At 37.2% G+C, this 21,233-nt stretch overlaps 2 protein-coding genes across 2 annotated transcripts in view; one reads left to right on the top strand and one right to left on the bottom strand.

Annotated features, from left to right (window-relative positions):
* Nucleotides 1-21,233, top strand: part of LOC134743223 (uncharacterized) — a 281,924-nt gene that overhangs the window by 233,378 nt on the left and 27,313 nt on the right. The window lies entirely within an intron of this gene.
* LOC134743202 (uncharacterized) lies at nt 486-21,116 on the bottom strand. Its single transcript, XM_063676581.1, has 5 exons — nt 20,983-21,116; nt 9,990-11,000; nt 9,816-9,903; nt 4,254-4,422; nt 486-687 (listed from the first exon to the last, which is right to left on the bottom strand). The coding sequence occupies exons 1-5, from the start codon at nt 21,001-21,003 to the stop codon at nt 528-530; spliced, it is 1,449 nt and encodes a 482-aa protein (XP_063532651.1). The 5' UTR covers nt 21,004-21,116; the 3' UTR covers nt 486-527.

Consider the following 21,233-nt stretch of genomic DNA (forward strand, 5'->3'; position numbering starts at 1 on the left):
CTCGCGAACCTAAATGACTCCCCCGTTTTGGATAATTTTCTATAAGTAACTAAATCTACAAAAAAAAATTATCTAATTATTGAACCTACTCACAAAATTTCTCGAGAATCGGTTGAGAAATGCGACCTGTAGAGGAGCATCTGGACCTACGAAAGCATTTTTTGTCCAATCTAAAACGGAGACCTTCACTTCCGCTCGGTCAACTAACGTACTGATAGTTTAATATCTAACGAAATTGATTGTTTGCTAAGGTTGTTCAATTTGCGTCATATTAGAAACGTCGCTTTGCAAATTCGCAATCTATATTAAGTGCAGCGTCGACTAGGGTCATACACGCAGAGAGAAAAAGAAATTCAAAAACAGCCTAGTTTCCTGTTGTGACTTATATTGGTGAAAACAATTGTAGTAATATTTCACCAATGTCCTTTAACTTTCGCAAACTGAAGCGACACATTTAACATATGTGTTTGATCCACTTTTAAAATCTACTGGAACACCATAAGTCATTTTACACTCATATAACGTAATCACGGCTCAGTCTCGACGGGAGCTTCGGCCCGGAAGCCGAGCTTGGGGTCGGCGTCATAGTTGACCACGCGCAGTTTGCCGTGCTTGTCCACGTAGCCATAGTGCCCGCGCACGTGCCCGTCGTTGTCGCGCTCCTCGAAACGGAATTGGCGGTTTTTACTGAAAAAAACATTGGTTATCATTATCGTTTTCGTAAATATTGGTTGTTGTGAAAATGATTATTATCCGTCTTTTTAAATGTGTGGCTAAACTCCGGCTACGCTAACTCACCCCGCCAAGTTTTTCGTGAAGTATGGCCATATATTGTCACTGGCAAAAGGTGACAAGTCAATCTTTAGCTTGGTCGGAGTCTAGGGTAGGGCTCTAACACTAAACTACTTAATAGATAAAAAACACCTATCCAAAGTAATAGGTATTATCAATGTTCCTTATTCATGTAGGTAGGTGTACTAACATAAGGTACAGTACATTATGATACAAGTGCGAAAAGTAGGAAATTTGCAATGAGTTGCGAATGACCTTTTCGCACGTGTATCGTATAACGTTCTACAGTACATACCTAAGGCCCTTTACATTTTTGGCCTAGGCACGTAGTGCTAATTACGTAAAATTAAATAAATGAAATAATTAATAGAAATTAGAGATAGTCTTGTTTATAAAATATAAACATTCAACACTACCTAATACATTTTACCGAAAACTAAAGATTTTCGAACAGCAAATTTCGGAGCATAATAAACTTATTTTACAGATACTTTAGAGAAAACTCCCGATATTGTGGCAAGATTACCACAATACCACCTACTGGGTACCTACTACTTTGTCTTACAGAACATTCTCTAAAATGATCATACCTCCTTAATAATACTAGTATAATTATGGAGGCAATTATTATCCTTGTTAATACATATCATAATAATTGCCGTGCGTGACAACTGATGAATCGTCGCGACCTCAAACCACTTTAATTTTACAAGTCGAATAAATAGACAAAAGCCATGATTTATACAAACTTGTCTATCGTTGATTCCTATCTTTATCGCCTTCATCACGCGACCGACAATGAAAACTTCCAAATGATACGCTTAATGGTGTTACGTTAATTGAGTGAAATATAGGACCTTTGTGTTCCGTTTCTATGTCACACTGTGTAGGTGAATTATTGAATAAAGGTCAATTACATTCGTGTGCGTATGAGTATGTACATGTACCCGTTCAGCATCAAAAGCAGCGTAGGGTAATTCTAGGATAGATGCCCCACTTTTTGAAATAGCTTTAAGTATGACTCAATAATTCATTATTTTATAGAAATGTGTCCTATATGTATGATAACTATGGTCCTTAATCTATTATTTAAAGGTCGCATAGATTTTTTTTAAATCGTATTTTTGTTGACCTCTTAAAAATGGGATAGATGCCTACCGTGGGGGATAGACGACTCGCGAAAATGGGTCATAGGATAGATGCCCTTTGCAACAGAACAAGCTAAATTAAAAGTGTCTTTTATATTCATTATTTTGAAAACGTCGTCGTGTTCTAGACGGTATTCCACATGTTCTGGTTATTTCGTCGACTCATTTTTCTGCCTTCCTTATTTTCTCAAAGGCTGCTTGCATGCTTTCTCTAGCAGCGGCTTTGCCATCATTCCTATAAGATTTTAGGAAATGAGTGGTTTAGAAATGTACGTAAATTGTGTCTGGTCTGATTAATCAAACACATCTCTGGAAACAATAACGGATCAGTTGGAAACTAATTTCGACATCCGATCTACAAAAAATTGTCACACAAAAGTACTCGTACTCATTTGTACCGAAAACAAAGGGTGAACTTAAACTTTTTACCGGTACTGTATGTAGTGGAATTTATACCCACAGTCCTGCTACTAGAAATTAAAATCGAGGCATCTATCCCACTGGGGCATCTATCCTGGAATTACCCTACCAGACTAAGCGTCAAAATGATCTTACTATTCTCTGATAGCTTAACAAAATAAGATAGCTCTTTATAAAGAACTATTAAACTGTTGCATATGAAGGGTACACGGAAAGAACATGTCTAGTCACTTTTTTCGGAAAATAAGATTTTCATTTCAAAATGTAGAGCTCTTAATGAACTATTAGTAATATATTTTGCTACCACTGTATAATATATGAAACACAACTTTTTTTTAGTTAAAAATGACCTGGTCACGGAATTACCATACATTTTGACATGGATCCAAATTTTAAAACCGCGATTACTCGAAATGTTACTAAAGTGACTAAGTAGACATGTTCTTTCCGTGTACCCTTCATATGCTTTTAATCGCGAACTGTCGAGATATATCTCTATTTGTAAAAGTATTCGAGAGTGGCAAATGTTTCTGGCGCGTTGTTGCCGCGTTGCCGTTGCCGCTACTATTGATGCTGACTGTACGTGTACCTATAGACTACATTTAATACATTTAACATTAAATACCTCCCTAATCTTTAGAAAAGTAAGCTATATCCAAGAAGAGCCGACACGGAAAAAAGGCCGAAATTACCTATAATTTTGGCTGATTTGAAAGGATTGTATTTTAGTCCAATTACGCCCTTCATTAACAACAGTAATATTTTATTTTATAACATTATATACAACAAAGACACACCCTGGCCCGACGGTCTTAAAAATTGTTCCTTTGAAACCTACGACTAAATACATATTGACCTCAAAGTTTGTCTTTACTATAGAAAACTTTCTTCGATACTGAAGGCCGGTATAACCCAAATCAAAAACAGAACTTATAAGTAAAGAAACATTCCCTGAACTCACAAGTATTTTCCCTTAATCTGTCAATACAATTATGCCTCGTGATCGTGAACCTTTAAGAGTCCCCGGCAAGCTCGGCCGAATTTCACCTTCCCATACAAACGGAGTTTCGTTCTCATTTTAAAACTACGTGTTGGATTGTAATGAAATTTTGCACATACAATTAGATGAGGTATATCTAGGTCTGTAATTAGTTTATAGAGCTCCAGTTTATAAAACAAACGAAATAGAGCAAAAACAAGTTTTGTATAAAAAACTTAAATTCGCTGTATTTTTTTAACTATGGTAAGTATCTGAAGCTACATAAACTAATTACAGACATAGATATAACTTATCCTATTGTAAGTTCAAAGTTTCAGAGCAAACCAGCTACTCGTTTTAAAATGAGAGCGTAACTACGTTTGTCTGGAGAACCGAGCTTGCCGCGGGAACCCTTAAAGGGTCGGCAAAGAGCTTGTGCTGTGATAGATAGTTGCTAGCGTCTTTCGTCTGAGCTAGACGGTAATATTTGAACTGAGCAACGGAACTGGTTTCCTTCTACTCCTACTGAACTATTTATCAATCGCTATATTGATTGACGCTGACGACCGGTGTGGTCTAGTGGGTAGTTACCCTGCCTATGAAGCCGATGGTCCTGGGCTCGAATCCCGGTAAGGGTATTTATTTGTGTGATGAGACTGATGATCTATGTTCGGCTTGACGAGTACTCCACCTGTAGACCCTAAAACGTCATACTCCCGGTGTCGTAGTTAAACTTACAGCTATGTGGCCTCTTCATATCATGCATGCGGAACTCCTTGCGGTCTCCAGTCAGCAGACCTAGCAGAAGCCTTGGCCCTAACACGTCATACCTACTCGCTACAGAACATTCCCCATATATACAAAACCGAGAATGTTCTCGAGAACGGCATAACTGGTCATACTCTATTACTCACCCCTTGCCAGTATCGTAACCGAACTGATAGCTATGAGGCCCCTTCATGCCATGCATGCGAAACTCCGTGCGGTCCCCTGCCGGCGGCGGCTTGGAGGGCGCTCCGCCTGAGAGCGGCTGCGGTGGCGCCGTCGGCGGAGCTTGCCGGAGCGGCGCGGGATACACGTTGCCTGAAATCATTTATTATTTATCATGTTTATTCATCATCCTTCTTAGGCTAAGGTTTTCATAATGACATTCATCATTATTAAAGCCTATTGTCGATGCGCTTGTAAATTCTGCTATGTAATTTGTCAGATTCAAACTCAGAAGAAAATAAAAATTGTGTATTGTCAGAAGAAAATAAAAACTTATATAGGTACCTACATCTAGATAAATATATCTGAACCTTTGTCTATAGATTTAAAAGTCTTATTTTAGTTTTCCATAGTCGGACCCACGGCGAAATTTACTGGCGCAACGACGTTATAGTATATATCTCACTGCTTATTTTTTATATTCCTAATTCCCCTATAGGAAGGTACATATTATTAGCCCGAATTTCAAACATTACCTACCGAGCCCTTGTCTCATCTATCTATCTATACATATAATAAAGCGGAAGAGGGTCGAAAGTCTGTACATGGAAGATATTCGAAAAAAAATTGGCTGGGGATACTTAGAATCGATAACAGAACACATTCCAACAGTTTTTAGAATTTTTGTCTGTTTATCTGTTTGTCTGTTTATCTGTTTGTCTGTTTATTTGACCGCGCAACTAATGAAAACGGCTGAACGGATTTTAATGCAAACTTTACTAATCTGTCGAAAAAATCCACGGCCAGGTTATAGGCTATAAAAAATTGAGAAATTTTACCCCTAAGGGGGTTAAAAAGGGGATGAAAGTTTGTATGGGGTTCAAGATTTATTTTAAGCTAGCAATTTGAAACTTCGTAAGAAGATATATTATTGAAATACAAGAAAACTAATTTCAGCGTTTTTGAAAATTCATCCCCTAAGGAGGTGAAATAGAGGTTGAATGTTTGTATGGAGATCAATTTTTTTTTAGTGCGTTACTTGAAACTTTGTATAATGGGCATATTATTATAATACAGGAAAAGCGATTTTAGCGTTTTCAAGAATTCGTCCCCTAAGAGGGTTAAAAGGGGGCTGAAAGTTTGAATCCATTACAAATGCTTTGAAACTTCTTAGAAAGGTATGATAGACGATTACAAAAAATCTAATTTTGACGTTTTTGGAAATTTAACCCCTCAGGGGGTTGAAAAGGGGATGAAAGTTTGTCTTGGGGTGCAAATTTTATTTTAAGCTAGGAACTTAAAACTTTGCAAAACGTTATTATATTAAAAAGCAAGAAAATTACTTTTAGCGTTTTTAAAAATTCATCCCCCATGGTGGTGAAAAAGGGGTTAAAAACTTTATCTTGATAGCTATATCATTTTAGCTACTACGCTAAGTTAGGTATCGTTTTTGTATAAATCGGGTATGCCGAATTTATTTATGATATCAAAATGACACCATTCCCGAGTGAAAACACAAAAAATATGAAAAAAACTTTTTTTAATTTCTCTTCACGCTTAAACCGCTAAACCGATTTAGATAAAATTTGGTATAAAGATAGTTTGAGTCCCGTGGAAGAACATAGGGTAGTTTTTATCCAAAAAATGGAGACTGCGTTTGCATGGAGAAGCGGCCGTGACCTTCCTCTTAATAATGGTCACGAAGGTGGGTACTTAAAAAAAAATCAGTAAATGTCAAACGATTTGGGACTTATACGCGTTACCATGCCTTCCCGAAAAAAATCGAATCTCTCGAGTCTCGCAATGCATTGCGGCTACAAGGGGCACGGTCTCAGGAGTCTGAGAAAAACCACGGTGAGAGACTCAGTGGCGCTCTAGCCAGGCAGGTCGCTTCGCTTTCGGCTGAAACGGCAAGCCAGCGCGAGTCTCGATTGTGATCCCAAATACATCGTACGCAATACATATGTAGGCGCAGATCCTGACGGAGTGTGGCGCCGGAGAAGCCGTGTTCATCCTGCGTATCCCCCTCATTCCGAGCAACTTCCCGTTCCGCTTCAAGCGCCTACAGGTCCCCGTGAGCGTCTGATTCGCTATGACCATCAACAAGTCGTAGGGGCAGACGCTACGCAGATGCATTTCCCACTCCGAAAACAAAAAAAGGGGCAGACGCTGCCCGCCGCCGGCGTCATGCTTAGACTGATTTGACTGGAGGACCGATTTGGATGACATGATTTTGATGGGAATTGCAAATATTCCGATATACGTTTTTCCGATTTTTATAACCACGACTTTCAAAATCCCGATTATTTATAAGTCCGAAATATAAAAATTACGATTTTTAAAAACACGATGGAATAAAATCACGAATGTGCTATTTCCGAAAACTTAAAATCCGATTGTCACTTGACAGAAAGCTTAAAGTTCCGATTTTACACTTTTCCGAAAATATTTTTTTTTTCCGAATTCCTAAATTCCGAAAAATCATTGTCCGATCGGAAATAAAATCATTCGGTATTCAGAAATTCGGTTTTTTACAAGATCGGAAAAATGAAATCCGTGACGATATTCAAATGAAGACTCACGTTTTAGTAATTATTACGGGTACCTGTCGTGCCGCGTCATGTTAAATTCGGCATAAAATATTTTTGGCATAAAAATTCGGCATAAATAAATTAGACAGAACTGCGAACCTGCGAACCCGAACTGTTGCTAGAAGTGGGTTAGGTTAGGTTAGAACTGCGACCCCCAAGAAAACGAACTGTTGTCAGAAGTGGGTTAGGTTAGGTTAGAATTGCGACCCCCCGCGGGTTGCTCACCTTGTCGTGGTGGAGGGGCTTAGTAACCGTGGCTTGGTCACCCACGGTGAAGCGAAGAGGCAACCAGGGCCGGCCTGTTTGGGTCGCGGGCTGGCCCGAGGAGGACGCTCCAAGTGGGCTGGTTAAGCCCGCTTGTGATGCGCCGAAGGTGGACCGTCGAGGAAGAGGAGTGTCGGTATTGCGGTAAGCCGTTCTCCCTATCTTCGGCGGCCGAGGTGGGATCGCAGGGGAAGAGGAGTGATGGTATTTCGATATAAGGGCAAAAAAAATATTGATTTTGGAGTGTAATTTTATTTAGAGGTAGCAAAGAGGATATACCTATAATATTATAGAGCGGTACTGTCATAGTAAATTTTGTAACCACAGTAAACCACTGCCACTGTCACTGCCATCTATCGACACACTTTAAAACTGAAAATGAAGATTTATAAAAATACGATAAAATGTATTTAAATGTGGATAAATGTTTTTTTTTTATTTGCATTAATTATTTTTTATTATTTTGACTCATGTTCTTTCACTGATATGCGTTAAAATTGTTAAATAATTACAAACGAAACCGTCAACGCCCTCTATACGAGAGTAGGCAAAAGGTAGTAGCGACATCTGATCGAGAATCAAATTTTCGTGATTTTCGAGGCACGTTTTTTCCTTAGACTGTATCCATCTATTACGGAGTAATATCTATCTTTGGTGGTAGGTACCTAATTGTAAAATATTTTATCTGGACTACAGTCCTCTAGCGTATCCATCTGTCAACTTTACTTTAAGTTCCGTCTCCAGGGGACATTGAGATAAATTAGTGGTGAATTAGCCGCTTACTGACACAGACCGAATTCCACGCAGGCGAAGCCGCGGGCACAGCTAGTCATAAATATTCTCATAAAGTTACATAGGTAAACGTATTAGACTAATTTATTTATTTTATATATAATGTAAAAAAAAAACAATAAATAAAAACTACTTAAAATTACAATAAATCTAAATAAAAATAAAACTAACCTACAAGTAAATAAACCTTTTCACCTCACTCGCTCGGAAAACCTCAGTTTATAGCGCGAAATCTGCGTGCAAAAGTCTATTTTATCCGCTAGCGTGCAAAAGTCATTTGAATTTCGAACACGATGAATTACGGCAATATTACTTAAAAAAAATTATATGTGTGCTTTTCTCTTCTTTATTTTGTTTGGATTTGAGTGTGTTATGTCTTGAATTTGATATGTTAAATAGAGGGCAAAATTAAATGTGATTATTTTTATATTTTTATTGTTTTTCTTGCATCTCGCATTTGCCTCGCTGTAGTGAGGTGAAAAGTTGTGGGTTCCGCACGGCTGCAAAATTATTTGGCGTCTAGTGTCTTGAAAGCCTGGCTACGCTCAGGAATCTATCTTTGGACCTGTTAAAGGTACAGTATGTATAAGTTACTCTATGGTTTACTAAAGAGGCTAGTGCTGCACTCTGGTGGCAGAACATTGCAATAATACCCCCTATTAACCACAATCTAATTTTCATGCTTTTAACCACGTCTGATATCAGACACCTATTAATTACGCAAGCGATTAAATTACCATTAGCGGGGTGCGAAGCAGTATTGTTTAATCTGTATTAGCATAGCAGGCAGAGGCTAAATATTTGTTTGTGTAGTAGATATTTTGATTCCATGAAATTTGTTTTTTTTTTTAACTACATATTATTTAATTTTCCTCTTGTGCCACAAAAACTTAAAAACAGGTGCAGTGTCGTTCTAACGAGTATAACAATCCCTTACTAATATTGACATAAATAGGTAAAGAGCACTTTATAAAGTTTTTTTTTTCGCGTAGGTATGTACCTACGTACACCTACTGAAACATGAAAGATATGAATAACCAGCCAAAATATAACTCAATATTCATGAGCTCATGCCTCTCATGTTCAATCCATAACAATTAATCGTAAAATTGTTTATTTTTACGAAACGAGGCTTTAGGCTCACACTATTGGTTGCTAAATAAAATAACATTTTTAGCTCTCGCGTTTTGTGCACATAACTAATGAAATTTAATCGCTTTAGACCCGTTAATGACATGAATTATTGGTTGGTTGGGTGACAATGAATATTTTTTAAATAACAATATGTAATTGCAAAAATAACATATTTGACTTAACTGTGACTTTTACTTGTTCACCAATTTCACCATCGATTGCTATACAGGATGGAGAAAATTAATGGGTCCTGGAGGGAAAGTGCCTTAAAACCTTAAGTTAGCTCATTTTACTTAAAAGAAACATTCGTTTATTTTTAAAAAGTAACAAATTTGCATTCAAAGATTTTTCATATATATATTTTTTTTTTTTCAATTTTGCTTGTCTAAAAATATTCTTGAGTACTAAATATTCGATTTTATGGATATTTTGTACCACAGACGAGTGTGAGATCTAATGTTTCTTGGAGAAATGTTATCATTAACTGTATCGAATAGTAGAATAAAATACCGTCTATTTTTTTTTTTAGTCGGTCCGATTCCCGGGCGACTCAAGCGAATTTAAAAAAAACTGAATGAAGTTTTGTTTCTTTTTAAAAATATAAGAATGTTTCCTTTAAGTAAAATGAGCTAACTAAAGGTTTTAAGGCACTTTCCCTCTAGGGCGCATAATTTTTTTCCATACCATTCGTATCTAAAATTGGTATCTGAACGAGTTAAAACTCGTTGTAAACAGCTTCTTGCCTAAAAGTTTCGAGATACTTACGTCCAGGGTATCTGAAGTGTGTTTCGGAAGTTTCTTGCTCTGCCACTGGTTGATCACGTGTCGGTTCTTCTAAGGGCGGGAGTTGTTGCTAAAACCGTAAAATAATAACAGATAAGTTTAGCGAGTCTCGTTTCCATGTTACAACAACATCATTATTACAAAATGAAAAATTACCTTAGCGGCTTTTTCCTTCCTCAGTTTACGCTTTTGCTTGAGTTTCTCGTACAAGTAAGCATCGTTATCACTCGGTTTCGAATATTCAGATTCGGGATCAGCGGCTGGATTAAACGGTATCGCAGGCTTCGCTTTGGGGACTTCTGCTGAAGATTCCTCAGCAAACTGCGTTAAAGGAATCGGCACGGGCCTGAATTCCCCTAGATACTTTTTAGGATACAATTTTGTGGGATTTTTGTGCTTCGACAGAAGGGGCTTTGGTGGCGTGAGATGTAACGAAAGAGTCGGCTCAGCCGGCTTGAGGCGGAAATTTATAGGCTTGTTATTTAACGGATTAAAGTTATGATTGGGTCCCCTAATAGGTAGTTCATATACCTCCTCAGACGGACCTATGAACTGTTGATGTTGTTCTTGATATGGCAATTCCAATTCCGCTGAGGGAGTAGGCAGAAGGAAATGGTTTTCGGCGTCCTCCGCTGGAGGTTCCAGCTGTCTTGACGGCACAGGTACCTCTTGTTTTTGTAGCTGATGTGATTTTCCTGTTCTAGTATGCTCAAATCGCGGAGGATGGCTTTCTCCTACCATAAATATTGGGATATCGTCTTGTTGTGCGTGTGGTAAAACAAAGCTCTGACTCTGAGGAAGTGATTCAGGTAAAATGGTAATAGGATTTATCTGAGGTAAAGACTTCGGTAAGATGGCAGGGTTGTTTTGAGGATCTGATTGTATGGGGTACCACTCTGACTGTGTTCCATCAGTCGGCACAACATAGAAGTCCTCCTGGTTATCTTGTGTTGGAGGAAGGAGATATGTAGGGATTAGATCTTGTTTGTTCTCTGCAGTATGCGTGTTGGGCGGTATGAGGTAGCTGTCAATTTTAGGTTCATCTGATTCATAGTAAATGGGAGTATCTGGAGTTGGACTCGTGTCGTTGACTACCAAAGTTGTGGTTTCTTCTTTATTGTCAATTGGCACTTTGATCGCTGCTGCATAGACTATAAGCAGCCAAATCTGAAACAACAAATGAAAAAATATTAAATAGGTATTATTAATTTTGCAACGTTAAACAAATATCTTTAACTATGGTATTTTTTACAACCTTCGACATTTCATAAAAATCGGGACTTAAGTTATTTAATTTCCTTATAAAAATTATTCCTTATAAAATCGTGCCATTCTCCCATATTTCCATGGTCTGATTCGTGCTCCAATGGAAAACAATTACGGATCCAATAAGAAATATATAAATTAAATAATAAATTAAGAAACAACCAAAATTTCATAAAGCTACAGGAAGGTATGTAAAATGAAACACCGGATGCCAACTAAATCGAATCCACCGGTAAAATAATTAAAGCCGCTACAACAATTAAACCAACAAAGCCCAAGAAAGTTATGGTTGCAATTGCTTAACGAACCCAAAAGCCGGTGAACCGCCGACAAAAAATATATGACAATTTCTATTACATCGTAACACGTAATCATCAATTAAATTAAACTATGTCACTACCGGAGAAAAAAAAGTGTATTTGTGGGCAAAAAATGTACGCGACCATTGCACTCGCAGGTATTGGAGCGGCACAGACTACACTATTGGTTTTGTTGCTTCCATTTGGATGTCTCTGCTCTGGATTCGACCCGTTCGGTGTCTGACAAGTTGAACTGATTTTTTAGGTTTGTTGTGATGGTGTAAGAAAATCGGGGCTCGACGCTGTGTTACTTCTCAATTGGAAGTTAATGATGCAGTACCTAAGTAATCAATCGAGTTAAACACTAACTACTTTTCATTTTGAATACGAGAAAAGTAAACATGACTAAAGTATAAACTTTTATAGTTGTTCTTGAGGATGCTTCAATTAACAATTTAGGTAAAAGACTATCCTTATAACTATTTATTTATGGAAACGGAAGTTCGGATACTGATTCGAATGGAAATTATACAACCAATCCTTTTAGAAGCGCATTTCCAATACTTATCGTACAAAAATGAAAATAAAACAAAACGTAACTTGAAATGTAAAACTTCAACTTCAGAGTATCAGAAATGAAATAGTTATTTGTGCAACAAGAGAGGAAAGTTGGTTTTTCTTGCGAGTGTTTATTTTCCTCGCTACGCTCAAGATTCTAACTTAGAATCACTCGCTTCGCTGGTGATCATTATAGATACTTTCGCTTTCTCGGGACTCAAAAACACGAGACGTAAAATAACTTTGCTCTCGTGTTGGACATATAATTTTTCCTCGTGAGAACATATTAAAGGTTAAAATGTATTTCGAATTACAATGCTGAGGTGAAAAAGCATTTTCGATACCTACTAGCTTTCATTACCGACTCTGCACAAGCTTTAACTGGCCACTGATCATTAGGTACAGTTCATACAGTGATTATATACCTACTCCGAGTGACGAAAGTGCGACGTTCCTCACTCCAGGGAGTGACGAAAGTGCGACTTTCCTCACTCCAGGGAGTGACGAAAGTGCGACTTTCCTCACTCCAGGGAGTGAAACAAAGTAGCTTTTTAATTTATTGAAGCCCATGAACTGCCACTTCATACTTCTATTACAAATTCGTTTTTTTTTTTGTTTTTTTTTTCTGTGTAATTTGAAATACATTTTAACCTTTAATATGTTCACACTACTGAGGTGAAAAATTATATGTGCAACACGAGAGCAAAAATATTTTACATCTAGTGTTTTTGAGTCCCTCGCTATGCCCAAGATTCTAACTTAGAATCACTCGCTTCGCTCGTGATTCAATTATAGAATTTTCGCTTTCTCGGGACTCGAAATAAACACTCGCAAGAAAAACCAACTTTCCTCTCTTGTTGCACAAATAACTATTCCCAGAAGTGACAAGAATTGCTTTTTGTTCTTAGTTACATATAGTATCAAATCGATCGCCTCAACTTGTTCAGGAAACTACCTGCTCTTTAAAATTATGATAACACTTGGCTTCCGCCGAACTTGGTTAGTTACGGAAGTTCTTTCAAGTTTTCCCACTAGCGATGTAATCGGCTTATCTTCAAATTTGAATTATAAAGCATTTGCCATTTTATCCGACTGGAGAAGAAGAGTAATATTTTGAAGGAAATTTTTTAACCCTTAATTCGACAAAAGGTAAAGTAGGCATTGAATTTAAGCCTACTTGGCGCTCAATAGTCGTAAATATTCTTGTTTACAAAAATGCAGAGCGTCACAGGTCCAGTATTTTGTAGTCTGTCAAATTAAGAATTTAAAAAGTAAGTATGTATCTATTTGTTTTTCGTACCTATGACCTAAGTATATTTACAGAACAAACGTCTACGCAGATTTGAATAATAAATGTCGTAGATTTAAGCCACCTGTGGTCTGTGGTACCTATTTTGTTCTAAATGCTATAATACTTTTGCTATGAGGGCTAACGCTTATGAATTCGCCGCTAGGGGCGCTAGTGTAGATGGTGGTGTTTTCCATAGTTCGAAATGTCACTTGTCACTTCAATGACTGACAGCTGTTCTTTAGTCTTTTGGACCACCATCAACAGAGGCGCCAACTGGTGAGCAAAAAAACGATAGCCCTCATTAAGATGTTCGGAAACAAATGCATGGATTTTCAGGAGTCGGTTTATATAGCACTTATTTGTTAGTGACTTCAATAGGTGTTTATTATAAGCAGTTGAGTTTTAAAGTCCCTAAACTCGGCTTGTAATTAAACACAGGTAATACTAATATGTACCTGTCTATTCTTTTTTTAGTCCACTTCTGATGCAAATTTGCTTCATGCAAACGCTATACCGACCCCTTGAAAAACCCCACTCTCTTTTTAGAAACCCATACAAGCGATTTTGATTATTATTTTTTGACTCGCTTGAGAAAAACTTATAAGGATTTATGTGTAGGTATGTTGTTGGGTAGATATGTAAACAATATTACGGAACCCAAATAAAAACCACAACACTATTACCAACACCTAAACGCATGTTTAGTCACTGAACCGAATTGAAAGCCGCAAAAAACTACTGGAAGTATTTCATTGTCACGATTTGGTTGGGACATAATGGATAGCATAATACTATATGTAATAGAACCACACTGATAATGTTGCCGGTCTAACTTTTTCGCCGGCTGAGAACTAATTACACATAATTAGGACTATTGGACTTCTAAAGTAATGTCTGTGTTTGTCAACTAAAATTATTGGAATCTAAGAACATCACGCTACATTACTCACGGTGGTAAAATTAGGAGAACTTATATTGAACGCACAGAACAAACGGTTTGGTGCAAATCACGTTCCGTGACGGTGCGCCATTAAACTTTTGTATGACTTTCTTGTCGCGACCAGTATATAGGCTTAGTTAGCACGAGAGCGCCGCGACAGTATCTCGCGCGCGGGATAAACTGCCTTTCTTTTTCTAATAGTATTCATTAGATGCGACAAAGTCGCGTTGCCTTGGGTGTGTTCGGTTCCTCAAACCCCAATCCGGAGTAAATAAAAAACTAACGAAGCAAAAAACGGTAGGTACTCATCAAATTATTATTTTTTTCAAACTTTAATGCACATCAAAATAGATCCAAATGGCGAACTTAATGCCTCAAAAAATCTCTCAAAATTACTCTTTATTGCACACCTTATAGTTAGAACACAGGTAGAGGTAAATAACACTGACGGTATGTATTCTCGCTAAAAAGTGATCCTTACCAGTACCAGATAACCATTGACCAGAATTTTTTTCTAAACACGGGTTTCTAATTATAATATATTCTATATATTATATAGTACATAGTTTTTAGATATCATAACTTAGGGCGCGCCAGCTTAATTAAACTCCTGACTGGCGTATTTATTCTATTAAATAGTTTCTTGGTCTTAAGTAATCTCGCGAACCGCTTTACGCAAACTAAACTAAAAAAAATAACCGCGAACCGCTAATGATGTGTTTTCTTTGCTTCCATGTAAACCATGCTTCCGCGAAAAACCGCATTTATATATATACTTATATAATATGAAACGAAGCAGGTTCAATGGGCCGTAATATCTTGCTTGGGGTCTTGTAATCGCTTAATAATGTGTCGTCTCTTTACTAGGACAATCTGGTGGAAACGTTAATCCGGCGATTTTGATGTTCAGCGGATGAAAACCGCTTGGTATACACATCTAAATATGGCTAAACAATAGAGCTGCATACTTCTTATTTTGAACCCTTAGCCAAAAATCGTTTAATACTTTTATTTAAGTATTTTACAGCTGCAATTTAGTTTTTGTGATATCACAATATATGCGACAATCAGAAACTTTCAAAATGTTATACGCGTTAAATACGCGCTTTATGTCGTTATTTGCCAAGATCACAAAATTGTTGATTCAATGCTTTTACAGACACGGTAACTCACACAAAAGCTTTAAATTACATCAAAATTATCTCGATGTCTTACAAAGTAACCACTGTGGCGTAATCGTGCCAAAATCGACCGGAGTAACTCGATCGGAAAATCTTGCGTCAGGTGCAGGCGACGACAAAAGATACTGAAAGTGGTTCTGCTTTTGTTGAAGATCTATTGGTTTCCTACCTCGCGATTATTGTACACTTGACCTGACGCTCAAGGCCGGAGCAGCTTCTTTATAATTCAATTTATTTTTATTTAGAGTTCTAAAGTAACAAAAAGTAATTTATTGATTTGAAAGAAACGGAAGCACATCTAAGGAATATAATTCAAAGAAATAGGCAAGGTAATAAATATTGTTATAGGTCTACCACTTATCTCAAGCGGTACAGCGGTAGTAGGTAGCGCTTCGCTTTGCTCGTCTTGGCGGGGGCGTGCCCCCAGATATAGTAGAATCGCATCACGATTAGAGACATCAAACTAGCATTGTAACTGAAATACAAGGATTTTATAATTATGTGACTGAGCAAAAATGTACATTTTGAATGAAATACGAGAAGGTACCTATATATTTACTTGTATCGAAAATAGAAAATTCCGATGACATGGTTTTCAAAAATGCAATTTTTGTTCGCCACTAGTGTTCAGATCAAGCACACAAAAACATGTCATGTAGGTGGGTAACCTAACCTACACCTAAGTAAAATGCGGCAGTGGGACTTTGAAATTCGCGTTCTTTTCATTTAAAGCCGAAACGTTTATCAAAGCTGTTTAGCTAACACATTAATTCATTCATTCATTTATTTACTACATTATTTACAATTATTATGTACATTATGTAATTGTTTATTTATTAGAAATGTAGCGGTATGTGTACAATGTACATATCTACGTACTGCGTAATTATCTTTCCCCTCACTAGCTCGGAAAGCAGTCTTTTATCCTTTAAAACAAGCGGGGAAAAACGCATTTTATCCACTAGTGGGGAAAGTAATTTGACCTTGGATGGAGCGTGTTTAAGTAGCTTTTAACAGATAACAAAACGGAAAACGCTCATAATAATGGTTCGTTCGATATTAATTATCATTAAATAAATGGTTTGAAAATTTATAAAAAAATACCAAATTTAGCTTTATTTAATGATTTTAAGTCATAAACATTAAGTTCCATAAGAAACTTTGGTTTTTTTAGATGATGTTGAATGTGATTCTGAACGCACAAGTTGAGTCGATGCCATTTTTAAAAGGCATTGTCAGAAATGTCAACATTGTCAACAAAAAAAATCTCACTGGCTCCGACACATAAAAATACACAACTTCCAGAGTTTTCCGTTATAATTATCGTATTAACGTAAAAAAATTGTGATTCCAGTGATGAAGATGATCTAACGCCTGTGGATGTTGCACTTTCCTCGCTATAGTGAGGGGAAAAGTTTTGTGTTATTCACGGGTGCAAATGTATTTTACTTCTCGTGTGTTAAAACCACTCGCTACTCGCTACGCTCAGGATTCTATTTTAGAACCACTCGCTTCGCTCGTGGTTCAACTATAGAATCCTTTCGCTTGCTCGTGTTTCAATTCCATTGTATAACAAATAACTATACCTCAACTGTTGCCGATACTTTACCTCGCCGTTGTATTAAATCTCATATGAATTTGGCAGCCTTTGTATGTATGACTTGTAATGTAACTCATCCATTACTATTGAAGCCCGTTCGTCCATTGATAAAATATTTCTCTGTTTATCAGCCCTGGACATTTGTTTACGTTCGCGATCAGAATTAAATGGGGCGGAAATTTTATTATTAACTTTCCTTTGGTGCCGCTTTCAATACCACTGATGCCTCAAACCTCATGTTCCTCTTTTGTATTGTTTTCGGAAACTGCACTTTATTGCACCAGATACAAGTTAGCTTTTCCATTGCTCAGAAAGTTCAAGTAGGAGCTATATACAGCAAATGAGTGGTCAATAGGCGATTGTAAGCGATACCGTTGCGAGATAGATCAAGTGTCGGCGCTTTAGAAATTGCCAGGAAAATGTGGTGTGGTTAATTGCAGTTGCACTTAGTTACTAGGCTAATGGGGTAAGATAGTAGTAATGAAAGCGTGGTACGATTTACTTTTAAGTATATCCAATAGTTTTAATTTTAAATCAATAAAACAGCAGTTGTGATAAGAATGAATACTATGGCATCAGAACCGCAACATTTGTATGCCCCGCTCGTAATTTATGACAAAACTATTACCTACCTAAAAATATGATAGAGAGACAGCCATATCACTATGAAAATAGTTATAACATCATACATATGTAGTTAAAGTTAACAGATTTTGAATGAACAGTCAAAGTACAAAATAAATTACACCTAAATCTTTTTAGTTTGAACAAAAAAAAGAAGAGCTACATTGTTTCAGGTCTACCATATATATATATGACTTACTACCTGTTTAATAATCTACTAGTGGGCAGCTGCTATACTGCTGGTAATGGCATTAATATCATATACAGTGTGATACAGGTAACGATAGCATAATTTAAGGAAGAGTTAAAGTTTTATTTTAACCATTTTCTTAATTGGCAATACAACCGAATTGAGAACCTCCTCCTTTTGAAATCTTGAAGTCGGTTAAAAATACAAACTTTTCACCGTCTTTTTCCATTTTGTAGTTTTTTTTTTCCTTAGGTGCTAGCGAAACGATCTCACAATATTTTTATTTCGAAATGAAGGTTTTGCTTTTATTTATCTTCTATTTTCAAGACAATGTGTGATAACATTTTCTTGAACATAGAAAGCGCCTAGAGATTAATTGAATCTCGTCTCTTCTTCCTAATAATATCACGAGTAAGTAAAGCTGAACTAACAGGCAAATAAAATCCATTTTACTGACCATTGTATTTATAATGAGCCCTCTTCTTTGCTTGTCGAGAAATTGGATGGAAAGTGAGACTAATAGGCCACGGCAAGCAAAATATTGGTGTACCTAAGGAAAGTTCTGTAGAAATGCCCTTTTAACTAAATGGTTTCTTTTTTTCGTACATAACTTGGTTGGTCTGAGCTGTTGATGCTAATAAGTAATTGGAAAAGATTGGATAACGTGAATTCGTGGAATGAGATTTAAATATTGAAATTCTTTGGATAAATATTCTGAATTTATTTATAGAAACTTCGCCAAGCTTCAGGTAAATAGATAAGGTCCTTACTTTATATTATTTCCGGACAAACGATCTTAATCAAAATCATTTATTATGTTTGGGAGCTACATTACCACTGATCTGAGCATAAATGTATACATATATGTTACGGGTAATGTTAGAGGGTTAATTAAACTCAAGTTTACCCTGGTATAACTAGTATTATCCAAGCCTTTTGGGTAAAGCCGGAAAATTTAAACAACATTAATCTGTATTCGGCGTTTACCGTACCCCAACACTGGCTGGGTAATGTTAGGTGTTGCATCATCACTTCTGACATTACCTCCCGATTGTTGGGTAGATGTGTACGGGTAAACGCCGAATACAAATTAAAGTTGATTTAATTTTCGGGCTTTACCTAAAAGGCATGGGTAATACTGGGTATACCCAGGTAAACTTAAGTTAGTTTAAATGTTACGGGCAGTACTAAAAAGTTGTAGTTGCAGTTTTTTTTATATTTTTATATTGATAGGAGCAAAGTGAATTTAATATGGGTAAGCGTGTTAAAGAGAAAGGTCATGATGTCAAAACGAGGGTTATATATTTACATATACTATGGATCGCACGATCGGTTACTACCTATAAACCTACGTTGGAGAAATGTTACTTTCCTAGAAGGTACTTGAGCTGAAACTACATTAATGTAAATTGGTTGTTATTGAATTTGCTATATCCTAAAGACAATTACTTCGAATTACTCATGTATATAGTTCCATTTCGGTTCATCATTAACGAATAGACTAGTTTGTACATACTGTTATATATTACCAGCCGGGCTAGCACATGATTGGCGCGACAGTATGTCGCCGCGATAAAAAGACGGGTAGTATATCTCGCGGCGACATACTGTCGCGCCTATCATGTGCTAGGTAGGCCTACTGAGTGCTTTATTTATTCGAAGAGCACGTGGATGTAAGCAAAGAGGATATATAGGATAGAGCGGTACTGTCATAGTACATTTTCTAGCCACAGTAAATTCGCTGCAGTAAATTCGACACACGATTAAAACTAAAAGTGAAGATGGTTAAAAATACCATAAAATGGTTTTATATATAGATAAATGATTGCATTTATTATTTTTATATGATTTTGACCCATGTTCTTTCACTGACATGCGTTAAAATTGTTAAATAACAAACAAAACCGTCAACGCCATCTAGTCGAGAATCGGCCAAAGTTGGTAAAACGTGGTGGCGCCATCTGTTCGAGAATCAAATTTTCTTGATTTCCTAGGCACGTTTTTTATTAGACTGTATCCAACATATACGGGGTTATATAAATCTTTGATATAGGTAGGTAAGTAATAAATTTAATAATTCGCGCCAAGATACTTTGTGAGGCATGCGTGGGGCCGAACGCAACAGTCAATGACTGGTAAAATTTTACCACCTACGAGCTATGAAGTTATTGTAGAAACAAAAAAAAATAGGTTTTACTTAAATTCATTACATAAGTTGACATTATAAATAGATTTTTTCATGGTTTTTTTTTACAATAAACAAGATACCTACAACACAGTTTTTTTCCCTTGTCGATTAAGGGTTAAGACAAATTAATCTAAAAACAGAATACACGACATACACGTGGCGGATACCATCCCCGAGCGCACAATATGATACATCCGGAATTGGTTCCCGCCAGGTGCAGACTATTGTAGTGCAACACTACAGAGTCTATAGACGCGAGTGCGACGGGAACTAAGGTCATATTGATTTGTATGTTGGATGGACTGGATGATGGGCTATGGGAGGAGACTAGCTGTGAGATACCTACCGTGACAATCAGTCACAGAATTGTGAAAGGCAGGTGGTGACTCGCCAACCCACTGAGTGGGCCCCACAACGACCGCACGCACAGTGCGACAATAGGGCAACACTTCTGAGCGCCTGTGAGGTATTCGAGAAGTGAGTTGGGCCGCCAGCGTTATGACATTTTACACTTCCAACTTGGAGCGTAGGTTCCACTCTTGCGACTCCTCTCTCCGGCCAGTCAAGAATCAAGGCAAACCCAGAAGCGAGGACCAGATTAAAGGACTCTCTGGAATAGGTTCCCGCGGTGCCGCCACTCACCGCTCGCCACAAGCTGCCCTCGCAGGTGTAGTAACTGCCCTCGGCTGATTTTTTTTTGGGAAATTTCAACCAATTGCCTTTCAATTACCTCAAATACGAATTGTGTTATCATAAATTAAAGTTGTTTTTAAGTAAAGTTAGAATTAATTACATGTCTATTTTTAACTTGATATACAAAAAATATGAGGCGTATCCCTCACGACATATATACCTACTTTGACTTAACATTTTAAATAAAATCCATTACTCCCATGGGAGAAATCAATCTTCCTGTATCCCTGTGTAAAATAACACTCTTTATTTAAGAAGCACTTAGTGTGGTATAATGATTTTACGATAGTTTTCTGCAAGACAAAGCAATTATGCTCACCAAATATATTTGCCGCCACATCTCTTCTTTTTAAATTTAATCACTATTCAAATCACTGTCAAACGTCACACCACATTGATTGGGCAGGCTCTCGCGCCGATTTATCTTAGTATACTGCGCGCGGGCCGTCTGCGTCTGTGCACTCCATAATAATAATACGGGGGGAGGGAACCAATGATTTATATAAGATTGCCGCTCTAGAGCCACTTGTCCATTTAACTCCTTCCTTACACTAGCCCGATAGATTATTT

The sequence above is a fragment of the Cydia strobilella genome, chromosome 7 (assembly GCF_947568885.1).
Source record: "Cydia strobilella chromosome 7, ilCydStro3.1, whole genome shotgun sequence".
Taxonomy (NCBI): Eukaryota; Metazoa; Arthropoda; class Insecta; order Lepidoptera; family Tortricidae; genus Cydia; species Cydia strobilella.